The 18,660-nt window shown below is 32.1% G+C and overlaps 1 protein-coding gene across 1 annotated transcript in view; it reads left to right on the top strand.

Moving 5' to 3' along the window:
- Positions 1-18,660, top strand: part of LOC140431555 (probable RNA-binding protein 19) — a 47,171-nt gene that overhangs the window by 26,815 nt on the left and 1,696 nt on the right. Inside the window, exons 9-13 of the mRNA XM_072519454.1 lie at positions 2,996-3,131; positions 9,828-10,156; positions 10,209-10,411; positions 10,518-10,634; positions 16,346-16,454. Coding sequence (XP_072375555.1) covers positions 2,996-3,131; positions 9,828-10,156; positions 10,209-10,411; positions 10,518-10,634; positions 16,346-16,454 — 894 coding nt within the window. The remainder of the gene's footprint in view (positions 1-2,995; positions 3,132-9,827; positions 10,157-10,208; positions 10,412-10,517; positions 10,635-16,345; positions 16,455-18,660) is intronic.

The raw sequence follows: 18,660 nt of genomic DNA, 5'->3' as shown, positions 1-18,660 counted from the left end.
AACGTGGTTGGCAAAGAAACATTTTAAACACATAAAAGGGCTTTCTTCACATCCGTTGCATACACATGTTACTTGTTTTGTGTAGTTTTATAGCATAAATTCGACCATGTAATTCAAAGTTTTTTTTTGTAACAAATCGTGCATCTGCCTCTTTTATTCAAAGCATTTTGAGTAAGTTCATGTTTGGTTTGAACTTGTACAGGAAGGGGTAGATTACTACATTGAAGAAGTTGTATGCACACATTTTCTTTGAATTTTGTAAATGACATTTTGCTTTGGTTAATGTTATTGAAAATAATTAGAGCATTCACCAGTGAAGTACCAGTAATCATCTCAAATGCCATTTTTCTGTACTATTTGACAGACTTTCGTAAACAGTTTGAGTAAGCTTTTGATCTGACCTGTCCACAAACGCTTCTGCGTTATTGTACTCGACAATGGCTGCAGGTTTTCTTTTAGGACCTTTCCTATGCGTTACCTCTAAAATATCGTCTGTATGTTTTGTAGACAGAAAAAGTACGTCTCTCTTGTCATGATCTGATCCAATAAAGGTTTAATCATTTCCATTACTACCCTGTCAGCAACCGGTTGTCCAGAAATTTTTTCTTTACCACAATATATTTTAATTATATGGGTATAGGCTTCTAACAAACAAATTTTAAACAGCTTTATTCCAAATTCATGACGTTTTTCTTTCACGTACTGTCGAAAAGATAAATTTTTCATCAATGCAAACAGTTGAACCAGGAATCATACATCGATGAAAATTAGCGTTCATTTCATTGACCAGACATTGAATTTTATGAAGTCTATCATTTTCAGAACACTCGTCATTGTTTGCTAGATGAAACATGCGCAAGAGCAATTCGAACCGATTTCGGGGCATACATTTAGCAATATCACTTTTATATAATGAAATTTTGCGCCAGTAATCAGCTAATGACGGCATTGAGTCTAGTACCCTCCAAAGAAGGAGCGCTGCATACCTGTTTGTTTCGAGGACAATTATATTTATAACATCTTGAGAGACTAACAGTTCAATGAATAACAGTTCATTCTTACCAGCCATTTCGGTTTGGAATCCAAATCCAAAATTGGAAAATTTCCGGAAACAGGTCCCCAGTTTGAATCTTGTAAAGAATTTTCTTCCGGCCTAACAGCATCTGCCAAAAAATCATCATCTTGAGTCAATGAACTGTCTGATTCTTCCTCCATTACTCGAGATGACTGAACACGCGATAGTCCTGCAGAAGTATTGGGTTTTACGTCTCCTACAAAAAAATATCAATATATTAGTCCATTTTCAGATAATGCTTACTCTATCTATGCGCAAATCAAGGTTTTGTGCCAATTTAAATAATATATTTATGATATGTAAATTCATTTGTGTGAAGCCAATCTAATAGTAAAAAAAAATTGATTATACAAACTATGATTTTATTTAAGATTATAGTGAACAAACCTTTTCTCAAAATTTCTTTTTTTTGCTACAGGTTCATTGTCGGATTCACTCATCAACGCTGCATCTATATTATATGTAGGATCCAAATCCGAATCCGAATAATCAGAAAAATCATCACTCATGTTCATTTTTCTAAACTCCTCTAACTCACCGGCAGCCTTTTCTGCTTCTAATTCCAACTCTAAATAACGGAGTTGTTTGGTATTGTGCTCCATATTAACTTTTTCAATCGTGAAGTCGACGATACGCTCCCATCGGAAGTAAATAAGAAACATCTTACACGTATCACTCTCTTACTGGAAAGATAACAGACTATTTGACCTTCAGTGTCCATCTGTGGTACACATGGCCTGCAACTAGACATTAGTAACAATTTCTCAATCGCAGCCCGCGTGCACCATATGAGGACACAGCAATTTTTACAACAATATCCAAAAAACAAATTTAATTTTATGGTTTTTACTAAAAACAAACACAAATAGAGTAATGAAGAAAAAAGATTTTGGCCCAGAAGACCCGGTACAAAATTTACGATGAAATTACCTGGCAGTTAAAGTGTTAATTAAATGCTTTATTGATATTTTTGTAAATTAACTGAAACAATAGTACAACAAGATGGCTATTTTGTCAAAGTTAATTAATAAACCAATTTTTAAACAAAGTTAATTGGCTTCAAATCGTATTCATAAAAAAATAAAAAAAAATGTAACCTTCAATCAACGAAACATTAATGTGTAAGCAGCAATTAACCTTTGGAGCCAATGTTCAACCTGCAACATACGTTTACCAATTCCAGTCAGCTAAGTTCTCAGAACTAGATAAGACCTTAAATGTACGGGTATACATTGTACAGTACGGATGTCAGGCCAAACCATTTATGTAAGTTTTGAATCCATGAGTTTCTTCTTTTGTCTGGATCTCTTCTGCAATCCACCTTTCTTTGAAGGACAAGCTGTTTGATGCAATATTTGTTGTCTCATGAGATTTCCAAAGTATTCCAGCGTTCTTTTCTTCACTTTAAACGTAATTTTTGTTGCTTCTAGGTTTCACAATCACTTCCCCATTTGTAATGTGATCTGTCTTGGATAAGCGCGAATACGTCGATATGTCCACATTTCAATGGTAGATAGTTTTTCTGTACCGTTTCTGTAATGGTATATACTTCCACACCATACAGTCAAACTGGAAATATTGAAAATGGAAATCTGAAAGATTTTTAGTAGTAGTGAAAAGTCCCTTTTAGTAAATATGTGTTTCACCTTGATAAAACTTGACTTCGTGTTCTCAATAATTCTGGATTTAATTTCTGTTGTTTCTGTTGTTAAAAAGCAACTAATGGAAAAACAAAAAAAAACAAGAGGGGGCTCAAATAGGTACTAATAATTTTGTAGTAATAAAGAATGGACACTTTTGGTGGATATACCAGATAAACTAAACAGAGGAGCAAAATGTTTCAAAGACCTGCTTAAATTAATAAATAATTTTTTTTCTTTGCAACTAATGAAATAATATTTATACCTATTTATTTTTTAGTCATCAGGAAAAAGATCAAAAATTGTAATATTAGTTAAGAATTTACCATCCAAGACTGAGGCTAGAGAAATTCGTGAATTGTTTGAGAAACATGGAGAAGTTGGTAGAGTTATTTTACCTTCAAGTGGAATTACAGGTAATACAAATGTTTATAGTCAATATATTATATCATAAATATAGTCAATATATATTTAATTTCAGCTTTTTCTCTTAACAGAAGTGTTATAACGTAGCTATTACATATGCCTTATTTCTGGATTCAACACTTACTGTTTTAATGAATAAAATTTAATATATATATATATATATATATATATATATATATATATATATATATATATATATATATATATATATATCATCATTTTGGCTTTACAACCCTGTGTGGGTCCTAGTCTCCCCAAGAATTTTTCTCCAGTCGTCCCTATCCATCGCCTTCCTCCGCCAAGCACGTATTTCCATATATATATATATATATATATATATATATATATATATATATATATATATATATATATATATATATATATCTTTATTATATCTATTATGAAACACACATATATATCTAACATAACCAATGTAAAGTTTAAAATAAACTATCTTTAAATTAAAATTCTTATGAAACTAATTAAATTATATAGATAATGTAAATTTTAAACAAACTGTCTTTAAAATTGAAATTCTTATGATACTAACTAAATTATATTAACAAAATTTTGTACCTTTCTTTCACTGAATGCCTAAATAAAATGTTCTCCAAAATAAAGATTTTAATCACCACTCAATGTCTTCGTTCTCAGCTTCGGTTATCCGTGTTTTTGTGAAATTACTTTTTCCAATTATCAGCTTCCACCAATTTAAAATATTTTTCTTTTTAACAGCATTTATATATATTCTTCTTTTCAATATACCAATATCCAATCACCAAATATATTATATAATTTTAATTTTCAATTAATACTTCCTTCCATTATCCAATTACCATTTTTACATAACATAATTTTTAATCTTCAATAATATTATCTTTATACTGTTTCTTAATCTTCATTGAACTTATTGTATTGAACATCTGGACCTTATGACTGACTATCTTCAACTTACTGAACAATTGACTTCACTAACTAAATGTGTCTATCTAACTAACTTTCTTACTAACTGACTGGCCTCATAGTAACTGTAACTGATAACTGAACTCTGAATCCAAATCACCGGGTATTTATATCTTTTTCCATGTTCCAGAATCATCTGGCAAGAAATCCTATTAGAATTGTTCCATTTCCTCCATATGAATGTTCTTGAAACAGTATATGTTCGATTATGTCCATAGACATAACCATATTCGAGAACGTTCTATCGTAAACAAAGGTTAAATTCTGTATTCTAGAGAATTCCTTTCTTTTCTATCGAGAATTTTGTTGACATTTAGGCTTTTCAGATCAGAATATACACTTAAATCAGTAACGAAAACACTCTAATTTAATAAACTACACATTTTAAACAACATATTATTATAACCTCACTTTATATTTGTAATTATTATTTAAAATGTCACTTTAATGTATAGTTGGTTGCCTATGCACATGGCTCACTTAAATATATTTAAAATATTTACAATAATATTATAATTATTAAAATAAAACTTTCTACACTTATTATATGCTAATTTCTTAAAAATGCCCTCACATAAATAATTTTTATAATATTCCCTAGTATATAACTTATTAAAATAACCAAATACTTTTAATATCTAATATTATCTAATATATAACTTATAAATTAATTTTTTAAACACTATTTTTCCTCCTCCTACGTCCAATATCATTTCAATATATATATATATATATATATATATATATATATATATATATATATATATATATATATATATATATATATATATATATATATATATATATAACAAATACTGGATATTATTGACTGTCGATATAAACAAACAACACAGTTTATTGGGGCTGCAGTCAGAAGGGTTGGCCGGGATGTTACAGAAACATTCTTTTGACTTTTAGTCTAGCTTTCGGAATTGTTTTATTCCTTCTTCAAGACACTGTAATTAGAACAATGTGTAAATATTTACAATATATCACAAATTGTCAGTGCAACTTACTAGTCGTTGAGATTATTTATATAAAGCTATGACACTCAACATTAATAACACACATATAAAATATAACATATAAAATAATGAACAAAATACATTTTAAAATTTAGTTATGATAGTAAAAATTTTGTTTGTGACATCTTTTAATGGTGTGTTTTAACTGATCCATAGAGAACAGAAAGAAAATCGTATGATTAAAAAGTAATTAGGTGTTCTTTATGTTATATTAATGGTAGTATATTAAACCTGTCTCGATGGTATGCAACATGTATTTTGACAAAGGAAAAAAACCATTCAAAACGTGTTTTCTTGGAAATGTGTTTCATAAAATCCAATACGTCTTGTATAAATAAAAAGTCTGACATAGATAAACTGAGCAACATTTATTGTTATTTACTGACAAAACATCAAAAATAAAATAAAAATTTACTTATACATATACACACCATAATACACCTGCATACAAAACATGTTGCATACCATCAAGACAGGTTTAATATACTACTTCTATTAATATAACATAAAGAACACCTAATTATTTTTTAATCATACTATTTTTGTTTTTTCTTTCTGTTCTCTATGGATCAGTTAAAACACACCATTAAGGTTGATCTTCACCTATAATTAATTTGTTTCTGATCCTAGAGATGGCTCTACTGCTGCATGAGCTCTGGTAAATTTTTTAACTTAATTGTAGATTTCTACATGACGACTCTGTAATATTTTCAAACCCTAATATAAATTACAGTTTTCTATCATTATATCAATTGGCTGAGTTGCCAAGTTGTGTAGACAGTAATTTTATCAAATACTTAGTAGACCAAGTAAGCAAAGATATCTTTAACAACAGCTTTATGTATATTATTTTACTGCTTTGCTGTGTCAATCGGAATATATTAAAGTTACGCATTTGCAGGAACATCCACACATATCATTGAAAAATGATACATTTATTATCGACAAAGAGGTACTTAGCGGCGCTATCTGTGAATATCGTATTGCCATTAAATTTATACATGCAATCATAATATATTAGATTTTTGTTGATAGTTAAAAATTAAATTATCTGGTATTATTAAATATTTTAGTGGGATTTATATGAAAAATGGTCAATCGTCAAAAATGTTATTTAAAACATGCGAACATGTCTTTCTTTTGGTCTGTTTATTACTGGTTTCAGGTTTGTTATTAGTGCGTCTTTTTCTCTTTGTGTGTGTCCAAACCATCTCAGTCTTTGTGGATTAATAAATTACACTATGTCTTCCCCTTCGGTTATATTTCTGTTTCTTATTTCATGCTTCATTAGTCTTCTATATTCTCCTTGTTCGGGCTTTATTGGGCTGTTTATTCTTATCATTTTACTTTTAATATTTCTTACTTTTTCTTTATATTTTACTTTTTATTTATATTTTTATTTTCTTTATATCTATTTTCGTAAGACATATTACTTTCGCTCCGTATGCTATCTTTGTTTTTTGTTATGTTATGTCTTTGTTTTTTGCTGTTTTCTATCTTTAAGTAATGGGTGATATTTTCAAAACACGATGTTCTTCTCTCGCCTTGTGTGCGTGGTAGTGTCATGCGTTGGATGTACGATTTGGGGTAGTTGATGCCTATTTAGTTATCACGGTTCTATTTGGTCTAATTAGTTCTTTAGTTTCCGTATTCGACCATTTTATAAAGCCAAATAAGTATGTGAAAAGTATTGCGTATGTGTTTATTGCTTTTACTATGTGCTTGGAATTAAGTTTGCTTTTGAGTATTATTATCCCAGATTTAGCCATACGGCTCACACTCCATCTAAGGGGAAAATCCACTCATCCCAGATACCTACGGTATCAAAAGGATTGAGGTCTGGTGGGACTCTTTCCGTGTTATCGAGCCCTAGGTGATTTGGTATGTTGGAGTATCTCCCAAAAATTTTCGTATATATCTGGACGTTGAGAGTAGTACAGCTTTCTGCATAGTCTTGTAGAGATGTTCATTCAGACCTAGCTTTTTTAGGAGGTTCTTTGGAATGACTTCAGTAGTAGATAGAATAATAGGTATTATCTGGGTACTTTCCATTCTCCACTGTCTTCGTATTTGAATTTCCAGATCCCTGTACTTGGCGATTTTTTCGTTCTGTTTAACACGAAGATTATTGTTGTTGGGTATCGCCACATCAATTAATGTTGTTTGTCTCTTTAGTTTATTAACTAGTATGAGATCTGGTCTATTATGTGCCACTGTTTGGTCTATGAGCACAGTGCGGTCCCAGTATAGCTTGTAGTTGTCATTGTCAAGTTTACTCTCAGGAACGTATTGATAATATGGAAGAGAATTGAGATTTGTTTGAAGAAGTCCCAGTTTGATAGCTATCTCTTGATGAATGATCTTTCTTACTGAGTCGTGCCGTTCCTTATATTCATTTGCAGCAAATGCCTGACAGCCCCGGTAAGATGTTGGATGGTTTCCTGAGCTTAACATCCATATCGGCATTTGGCATTCTAGACCTTGGGGTCTTTGACGATATATTTCAGGTAATTTTTGGTTGGTATAACCTGATCCTGAATGGCCAGTAGTGAACCTTCTGCTTCAGGGAACATCTCTCCTGATGTCAGCCAATAGTTCGACGCTATATTGTCGACATGGTCTTGACTGACCTCATTGGGATGTCGCCCGTGCAGAGGTTTACCCATCCAGGTGCGCATTTTTTCGTCCTTAATAAGATGGTTTATGCGCATTTCTGGTTCCCTCAGTTTGATCGGTGTTGTATGATCTACTGCACAAATCGCGCAATGTAAAGTAGATGTATCAGCCTGCACCTAAAAATAAGTTCTTAAATTAGTAATTTATTTTTCGAGTTGCTCACTTATATCCAAAAGTCCTCGTCCTCCGAAATACCGCGGTAATGTCGTTCTTTCTACTGCACTTCGAGGATGGTGTTTTTTTGCCTTGGTGAGGTGTGTTCGTACTTTTCGCTAAAGATTTTCTATATCCGTTTTTGTCCACTTAACAATACCAAATGAATAGCTAAGCGCGGAACATGCGTAGATGTTTAGTGCCTTAAACAAATTTTTACTGTTAAGGTGTAAACGAAGCAGCTGTTTTACCCTTCGTATAAACTCAGTAGTTATCTCAGTTTTCATTTGCTTATGATCAATCTTCCGCAATCTTCCAATTAACTAAAAACGTCTAAATAGGTTTTTAAAACTAAATAGGTTTTTTTATAGATATATTACTTATAGAGTGTAAATTTTATGATATCCTACTTTCAAAATAAAAGCTGCAGTATCTACTATTCTGTAACTCTGTAAGTTTCAGCATGACCGATTCAAAGTTCAAACCGATAACATTCCTATTAAATTTTGTTGTTATCTGCCAAAGTGTTCTACAAAGTAATTGATATGGCAACCCTGTTAGTGTGACGTTTCGTTTGAAGCGTTTCGAAGCCGAACGTAATGCTATCTATCGATGATAAATACTACCATTGCTTCAGATGGAGCCATCTCCCTACATTACAATTTGAAGGCGGCAGTTCAAGACATAATTCTTGTTTAACGAGATTTTTCATATGTTTAGGAAAAAATATTTAACGTTTTATTGCAAATATTTTCCACTTTTACAGTTTTATATATGTTGTTATTAAAAAAATTTTCGGTTTCTTACCGGTAACTTTATTATAAGCCGAAACATATTATTTTTTCCTATTGGAACAAAACTGTAAATTCAAAAATTTTCAAAAAATTCATAAGTATTTCTTATAATTATATCTTGATGCTGTAAAAAAATTAACAAAATCCTATGTTTGGTTTTCCCGCTTTATACTTGGAAAAAAGTAGTTTTTTTGAGTTTTTTCAAAAACGAAAACATGAAGTTTGTTTAAAAGTTGTCAAAATACTTCTAGTTATCACATATACCTTCCCAAATTTTTTCAAATTTTTTAATTTGGGGTTTGTCTTTTGGGGGGGTGCAGATCAACCTTAAAAGATGTCACAAACAAAATTTTTACTATCATAACTAAATTTTAAAATGTATTTTGTTCATTATTTTATATGTTATATTTTATATGTGTGTTATTAATGTTGAGTGTCATAGCTTTATATAAATAATCTCAACTACTAGTAAATTGCACTGACAATTTGTGATATATTATAAATATTTACAAATTCTTCTAATTACAGTGTCTTGAAGATGGAATAAAACAATTCCGAAAGCTAGACCAAAAGTCAAAAGAGTGTTTCTGTAACATCCCGGCCAAACCTTCTGACTGATTTTGAGTTTTGGTAACAAATGTAAGGTATTTGAAATATGCTTAAAAAACGCTGATTTCTTAAGAGCAAATTCTAGTATTTTTTTACTTCCTCTCATTTCAACTAGCAGCTGTACCTTACTTTACAAAGTCAGCAAAGCACAGTGACTAAGATAGTGACTGGAAGATGGTGTTATGTGCCCGCTGAAGACACGTAACATCTTCTTTTAAAAATTCTGCATGTTACATAACCCCTTTACTAGCTGACTAAATATTAAATTGTTGCTAGAAGTGAATAGGATATGGTGCTATGAGAAACAATAGCACATAACTCCTTCATCCACATAGATATCCAAATTTCCAAACAAATGTAACATAACACCTTCACCTTCCAAGCCCTTTAATTTCTCTGTTTATTTGAAAATTACATGAAAATTTAATAAATGTTGTTTAATACAATGTTATACTATTTTTTTTAGCAATTGTTGAATTTCTGGAACCTTCCGAAGCAAGAAAGGCATTCACAAGATTAGCTTACACTAAATTTAAAAACATGCCTCTATATCTTGAATGGGCTCCCGAAAACAGCTTAAAAGAATCAAGCAAAGATAATACTGAAAAGATTGTAAAAACTGACGATAATAAAATAGAACCAGAAAAAGAAATCAATTCAGAACAAAATAACGAAGAAAGTACCAATGAAAACAATGTTGAAGAAGCTGAAGAAGAAGAGGAAGAACCTGAGCCTGATACTACGTTGTTTGTGAAAAATTTGAATTTCAAAACAACCGATGAAGGTTTAAAAAAAGTAAGTATTAACAATATTGAAAGAGAGTTTTTTAATGTATGTTTGTTTCTAGCATTTTGTAAGTTGCGGTAAAATCCACTATGCCAATGTCGCTACCAAAAAAGATCCCAAAGATCATAACAATGTTTTATCCATGGGTTATGGTTTTATTCGGTTCACGTACAAAGCCGGAGCTGATAAGGCTTTAAAAACTATGCAACAAAGTGTTTTAGATGGAAAATCGTTGGAACTGAAGAGATCAGAAAGAACATTCAAGTAAGTTTGTGCAACACCCATATGTCAGACATTAGACTATGTACTATTGCATGAATCTCATGTTACAGGTTTTATGTTACATTATTCATATGTTTTTCTTTTGTAGAAATGAAGTGCAATCTACTAGAAAAGTTAATAAAGCTACTAAACAGACTGGTTCCAAAATATTAGTGAGAAACGTACCTTTCCAAGCTAATAAAAAAGAAATTCAAGAACTATTTAGGTAAGTAAATTTTGTGTTTCTACCAAAAAACAAAGTTTTTCGCTGGTTTCAAGGCATCATTATCAGAATCTTCAGAGATAGTTTTTTAATTTCTCTCTTAAATTTTGCAACACTAGTTAAGCAAATTAAAATAATTATCGCCTCGATATATCAACGGGCTGGTGGACTCACATAATTGTATATGGTATATTGGGTACTTGCTGGGAATGAAATATTAGACAACGATAACATAAAGAAAAGATTGGAAAAAGTAAAACAATAACATAATTAACGCAGCAACAGAATCACTTAGAGAAAGGAAAGTAACGAACACTAACATATCAAAAAAGAAAACCGTGTGGTTCAGAGATGAAGTGAAGACAAAATGTGAAGAAAAGAAGAAAGCCTTTTTACAATACAGAAGACAACTAACACAATAGGCATACAACAACTATAAACGAATCAGAAATGGAACGAATACTTTAGTTATACAAATAAAAAGGAAACACTGGCAGAGCTTTTCAAAACAGATGGAACGGAAAATGATAGGAGGACATAGAAAAGAAATGAAAAAACTAATAAAAACGAAACACAATCAGAAGGAAGATGTTGAAGTCAGAATTCTAATTAACGGAGAATGTATCCATAACACCAGATACGCGGATGCCACGGTGGTATTCGCTGACAGTTATGAAGCCCTCCAGGAGTTACCTATACTTAACTATGACGGAAATTCATTTTATATAACAATAAAACACTGAAAACTTCTTCATCCAAAATAAAGGCCTTAAGCTATCTTTATTAGAATCTATGGAAATTAACAAATTAAAAAATACAGACATAATTCTGAATGACCAACTTGAGACAAATAGTTCTCCTCTTCTCAACCTATTCAGTTAAAGATTATAAAGTCTAAACACATACCAAAAATAGATCACTTGAGAAAGGCACTCTGCCCAAACAGCTGTAGTGATGACATAATAAATTTTGTGAAAGTTTTGAAAACAAAGTTTTCAGTGTTTGATTGTTATATAAAGATATGGGTTGTTGCAATTAATTCTAAGGAAAAGTAGAAGGAAAACGAGAACCAGGGAGGCGAAGGGTTTCCTGGCTGACAAATTACGTACACAACAACCACAAATCTTTTTCCAACAGCAGTGTGCAAAATACACATTGCCATGATGGTTGCCATCATACGAAACGTCTAGGCACTATAAGAAAAAGATTCAGAATGAAACATGGGCAGTCTACCATCTGACTACCTACTTCGATCCCTATTTACTAAAGGTGACGATAATGAACCACCAACACCAGAGGTGACGGTCAACGAAGAAATAAATATTGAGGAGGAAGAGCAAAACGAAGCATTAAGGAAATTAAGAAACAGAAGATCACCAGGAGAGGACACAGCACCGAACGAACTTCTAAAGTACGGAGGACCAGATCTGACCAAACAACTACTAAAACTAATCCAAAAAATAGTAGAACAAAACAGAATTTCTCAAGAATAGAGATCAAGCATTCTAATACCTCTCTTCAAAAAGGGAAACAAATCGGATAGTTTAAAACGCAAAAAAGGACTATGCTGCTTTGAATTGGAATTAGTACAATGATAGATATGATCCCATGGTTTTTTCATAACTACAGGTATGACACACACACTATCTTGAATTAAATTACCCCTTGACAATTTTCGGTATATTCATAACTGTCAACATAATCTCTTATGACTATCCTAAGCAGGTCTGATATGCTATATCGCTTGTTAGGATGATCTTCGTGTTTTATTCAAATTGTTGACTGAAGTTGGAGATCTTTTTTTACGTACTTGAATTTTGAGCTAGTGCAGAATTTTGGCAACTAGATTTTGAGGCAATACCTCATACGAAATACGTTTCGACCTATTGCTAGTGGCGACTGTATCTTAGTGACTATGTTACTGACTTAACAAACTGGAGAGAGTCTGGGTTCGATTCGCGGTACAACCACGGTAAGTGGTTGTTACGTCGTGTTAGGGTTAGGAAAACTTAACTAATAGAGAACAACAAAAAATTACGTTTTAGATGTACCTAAATAAAATCTAGATGTAATCCAAGCAAAAGAGGGGCATAAAAACATTAATTAATCGTTCTCTCCGAATCTGCGAAGCTGAATATTTAAGCCAAGAATTGAAATATCAAAAAAAGCTTAGGGATTGAACGGTCATGCTCCACGAGATATGATTCGATCTATTTCTCCAAAAAAAGTTAAGCGCAAAATCGAACAACCACAAGAGCTAAAGTGTATTTTTGGTTAAGTGTACATTAAAACAACAAAAGTGTGAACACAAGAGGAACTGCGAAAAACTAGCCGTTGTAAAATATACTAGCATACAAGACAACCACCAAATCGTATTTCGAAAATTCCAACACCGATTCGGACGTACGGACAGATCCAGAGGCGCACACGATACCAATATACTATAATGCACGTGGAAGATAATTAGCAATCGACCAGAGCAGCACCGGAAGTTACGTTCGCCCACACACCGCCTTTGTTAATATTTGCCGTAGTTCCCAACGAAACGATTCCCAACTGCGACCTATAAACACCCAATACATTTTACCATTTGTCCATATTGTTTTCAAATTTTATTTTTTTAATAAGTGCCATACATTTTTCTAGAATTGGCTTATAAGATTTAATGAAAACTGGAGTTTCTATTAAGGAGCATTTATACTATATTTATCATCATCACTAACAGCTATTCCATCCATCGTCGGATGTAAGCCTCCCTTATAGTGTATTTTTATGTATGAGAGAGTAATAACACAATAAATTATGTATGCAAATCCCTAAACTGTTGATACGGGTGACTCAATGAAAAACAGATATTTGTCAACAAGTTTACAGAAGTATATAGGAAAACAATTTTAAATTGACTATGACCACCAGGTATAAAGGTTGGAGCAGAATAGAATACAATAGTTGTGACGATTACTAATCCCTAAATAAGGTTGCCAGTGTCGGAGTGATGGAGGTTAACAGGTACTAATGAATTTGCAAGAAATGTAAGATGTTTATTTTATTGGTTATATATAACCAATAAAAGTTTAATAAGTACCTACCTATTTGCAAAATAAAGTTTAATTCTTTAGATAAAATAAAACGTTTTATTTTATCTATTTGCAAAATAAAGTTTAATTCTTTGCCTATTTGCAAAATAAAGTTTAGTTCTTTAGATAAAATAAAACGTTTTATTTTATCTGAAATGAGTGCATTCCACGAAGTAAGGGTTTCAACAATCAAACATTTAATTCTTTAATTCCAGGAATCTACGACAGTAATTGACTAGATAATTACCTTCTAAACTTATTCCACAGAAAATGTGATAGTGGGTTTTTCCATTTTGTATATAGGAAGGTCCAAGTGGCGTATTCAAAATTCTTAACAGTTCACTAAAAGTAGGTACTTCAGTTGCAAGGTGCAGTTTATTGTGTATACTAGTGTTATGGAAAATTTGGAAGTGCCGTGTAAACGCCGAAAAATTGGTCCTCTAACAGTTAATGAAAAAACATTAATATTTAATTGTTTAAATCATTTACAGACAAACGTTTATGTGAGAGTGTTGATGAGACCGTTGAGTTAGTTAGCAGTACACTTGGTGTTGGGAAATCTACGATTTACAGAGTTATTAAAGAAGAGAAATGTGGTAGTTTTCAAATGCCACGTAATGCTCCAGGGAAACCAAAATTTCAAATAGAATATCATTTTAAAGAAGGACTTCGACGGAAAGTGCATGAATTCTTCTTTAGACAAGAATTTCCAACATTGGATAAAGTTCTTGTCTCAGTTCGAGTTGATAAGGATTACCCAGAAATGAGTCGAAGTACGTTATGGAAACTTTTAAAAGAAATAGGCTTCCGCTCGAAAAAGAATCCCAGAAAGTCTATTTTATTAGAAAGAAGCGATATTGTCATATGGAGAAGACATTTTCTAAGAACCATAAAGGAAATGAGAAACCAAACAAGAAAAATATTTTATCTTGATGAAACATGGATCAACGAGGGTCATACACCAAATAAATTTTGGCAGGATGAAACTGTTACAAGTCAAAGGCACGCTTTTGTAAATAACTTATCTACTGGTTTAAACCCACCATCAGGAAAGGGACGCAGGCTGATAATAGTACACATTGGCAGTTCAGACGGTTTTGTTGAAGGTGGTTTATTAACTTTTGAATCAACTCGTACCGGTGACTACCATGAAGACATGAACGCTGATGTCTTTCAAGAATGGTTCGAACAAATGATAGATCTTCTTCCTAAGAACTGTGTAATAGTAATGGATAATGCAAGTTATCACTCCAGACTTATAGAAGGACTGCCCACAAGCAAGTGGTTAAAAAAAGACTTGCAGAATCGGCTGAGTTCAAAAAATATTACGTACCATCCCGGATCTATAAGAAAGGAACTTTATTCGTTGTGTGCCCTTCATAAAGAAAAATTTAAAAAATACGAAATTGATGAAATTGCCAAAAATCGTGGAATGACAGTACTTAGATCCCCATCATATCATTGTGAATTAAACCCGATTGAACTGGTATGGGCACAGATAAAGAGTGAAGTTTCAAGAAAAAATACCACTTTTAAAATTTATGATGTTAAACAGTTGTTTTTGGAGGCCGTAAATAATGTAAAACCTGAAAACTGGGAAAAGGCAGTAAATCACACTATTAAAGAAGAGGAAAAAATGTGGAAGCTGGACAATATTACTGATAAAATGATCGAGCCAGTTATTATAAATCTTGGTTCTGAAAGTTCATCTTCTGAATCTGATTTGGATTTGTAACAAGTAGCTGTAAGTTTTATATTAATATTTTTATTCATCTATTTAACATACCTTAGACGGTTTTAAAAACTCTTTTTCTCTTTTGTAATTTTTAAAAATTAAAAAAAATGTGAATTTTTTAAAACCCTTTTTAATGTAGGCCAGTCAGTTCTAATATAGTGTGTGATAAAAGAGGTCACTTTTGTTTACATACACATAACACTTTATAACACTGAAATAATTCATTTATTTTTTACAATTATTCAAAGTAATTTTTCAATTAATCTTGAGCACGCCCATGGAGTGGTCGGAGCTACCAGTTAAAATTATGCTAATTACTCTCTCGTTCATAAAAATAAACTATAGGTGTGTCCATTCCTTTCTGTTAGTTGTATTTTGCATCCATTCACGACCAGCCATTCGCTTGACGTCATTAGTCCATCTGGTTTGAAGTCTGCCTCTACTTCTCTAGTTTGCTCTGGGTCTCCATTCAATAACTCGCTTCGTGCAACGGTTGTCTTCCATTCTTCCATGTGTCTTGCCCAGTTCCATTTTAACATGGCAATATTTTGATTACATCTGTAACTTTTGTTCGTCTTCTTATTTCTTTATTGGACTTGCGATCGCGGAGCCTTAATGTTGAGGATTCTCAGTTCCATCAGTCACTTGGAGTTTGTGGACTATGTTATTGTTAAAAGCCCATGTTTTAGTTCCATATGTCAGTACCGGTGATACTGACATATGGAATTCGCCAAAGATTTATCTTTCTTTACATCTTTTAGCATCGTCTGTTTTGCCTTGTATTTCTTAGAAGGCACAGATTAAAGCAAAATTCTGATTTTCAAGGGGATAAATTTCTTGAAAGGTTTTGATTTTTGCGATTTATTTTGTTATAAAATGTGTAACATGTGTATATTTTTCAGTACGTTTGGAGAAATTCGAGCATTAAGATTACCCAAAAAAATGGGAGCTGGTACAGACAGCCACAGAGGATTTGCGTTCATTGACTACACAACAACGTCTGATGCTAAGGTAATATTATATTCTATAACAAAATTTTCATTCTATCCGACTAAAGACAATGTTCTCCACGGCCAGAAAGTACGAATCAAAAACAATTAAATCTGAACATCATAATATTGTTATGTGACTGTAATTACGGTCCTGTAATATCTCAAAAATTCTATCTGGTGCTCTATTAATGGTTTATTCGCGATATCTTTCTGGAATTTGGGTTGAAAGTGCTGACTCGACTTTCAGTTTGATAGTCTGACAAAAGTAGACAATAAAAAGCTTCTCGTTCACAATACTTAACGAAGACCACGTTGCTCAGATTGGGAGTTTCATAGGGGGTGGGTAAGGATATAGAGGATAAAAAAGAGTAGATCAAAAACAGATAGATAAATGATAGAAATTAATTAGATAACAAAATATAACAGTTTGACAAAGAAAAACAAGAAACACGGAATACAGCAAAGCTGGGTTGAGTTTACCGAAAGTACAAGCTGATTATAGCTGCAAATGTCAAACATGGAACAAAAAATTTCGGTTTAGCAGTGTTGGCATGTTTTATAATATATATGTTGTATGCTTCAAATATAAAGAGATAAAGCTTAAGAAAAGTACGTTTTGATTATATTATGTTATAAATTCTGCAATTTTTAATTTATATAAAACAAGAATGAGTAAATATTTGTTTCTTTGGAGATTAGTTGCAGTTGATTGGTAGGAATTTTTTTTGGCAATTGTCGTTTGATATATTTGGCAATCGTCAAATCAGCAGTTGCCAGATTGCAACAGATGTTTGCAATTAATCTCGAAAGAGACAAATATTTACTCGTTATTGTTTCATATAAATTAAAAATTGCAGAATTCGTAAAATAATATAATCAAAATTTACTTTTTAAAAGCTTTCTCTCTTTATATTTGAAGCATACAACATATGCATTATAAAAACATCCTAACACTTCCAAACCGAAATATTTTATTTCATGGTTGACATTTGCGGCCATATTCAGCTTGTACTTTCGGTAAACTCAACCGCTAAACTGTCAAACAGAATGGGCGCCAATTATGTGTAAACTAAAATTTTTTGAATAAGCTCTATGGTCCAGGGCGCCATTTAGGTGTGGCGCAAATAAAATTATTATACGCTACTTTGGCAGCGGCATTTAAGTGTTTTGAACGAGCAGCTTTTTATTATTTACTTGTGTGAGCTTTTTCGTTATACATAATTGGCGCCCAACGTGGGGCATGATAATATTATTTTTCGCAACGCCTAAATGGTGCCCTACACCGTGGAGCTTGTTCATAAAATTTTAGTTTATAAAACTAATTCCAACTATTCTCATGACCCATAATATCTACATCTTCTCTTACACCAAACTCTCACTAGCTTTTCTCCTTCTATTACATAAGTAGATTCCGATCAGATAATTCTATTCCCCCTCTATAAACTATTCACAATCACACCATAAGTATAATCCCTCACTCATATACATGCCCTTACACCCATATACTCACATAATTTCATGGTCCATCTAAAGCCAAGCCACACATAGGATCTACTTTTTATCATTTACAATGTACTACAGTAACGCTCACATTTTTAACATAACTGCTCTAACTAAAAACACCACCCCCACTTTTTTTCCTTTAAAGTATACTTCTCTTCCTTTATCAACACATGCTTTCTTTAGGTTATGTTTTCGGACATCCCGAGATCTCAGTCCCTTATTCAGTCAATTTTTCCTATCACAACACCAATAAAAGATTACAACTTTAGCCAAATAGATTCACCCTATACCTATCAATTTTGTTAGTTTTCCATATTTTATCAACACACATTAATTTTTAATCAACTCTCGCCATTTTCATACATTCATAAACTTATAACTTAGACACCTTATATTTTTCAGGTACCAAATGTAATGTTTTAACACGTAGGACCTTTTTACTTAAGTTATAAGTTAAGGAATATACTAACAACATTTTACACCAATCATTCTGATCACCTTCTATATCAAATACACAATTACATACATCAATTAACATTTCACTCTGTAATAATACATATATATTCACAATATTAAGTAACATCCACAGCATTTTTAAGATCATCATTCCCCTCCATTTTCCTTTACAGTATACTTTATTTCCGTTATCGACACATGCTCTCCTCAGATTATGGTTTCGGGCCTTTGGAGATCTCAGTCTCTTATCTAGTCTTTTCTCGTCT

The sequence above is a fragment of the Diabrotica undecimpunctata genome, chromosome 1, assembly GCF_040954645.1.
Source record: "Diabrotica undecimpunctata isolate CICGRU chromosome 1, icDiaUnde3, whole genome shotgun sequence".
Taxonomy (NCBI): Eukaryota; Metazoa; Arthropoda; class Insecta; order Coleoptera; family Chrysomelidae; genus Diabrotica; species Diabrotica undecimpunctata.
This window is presented reverse-complemented; position numbering and strand designations above follow the sequence as displayed.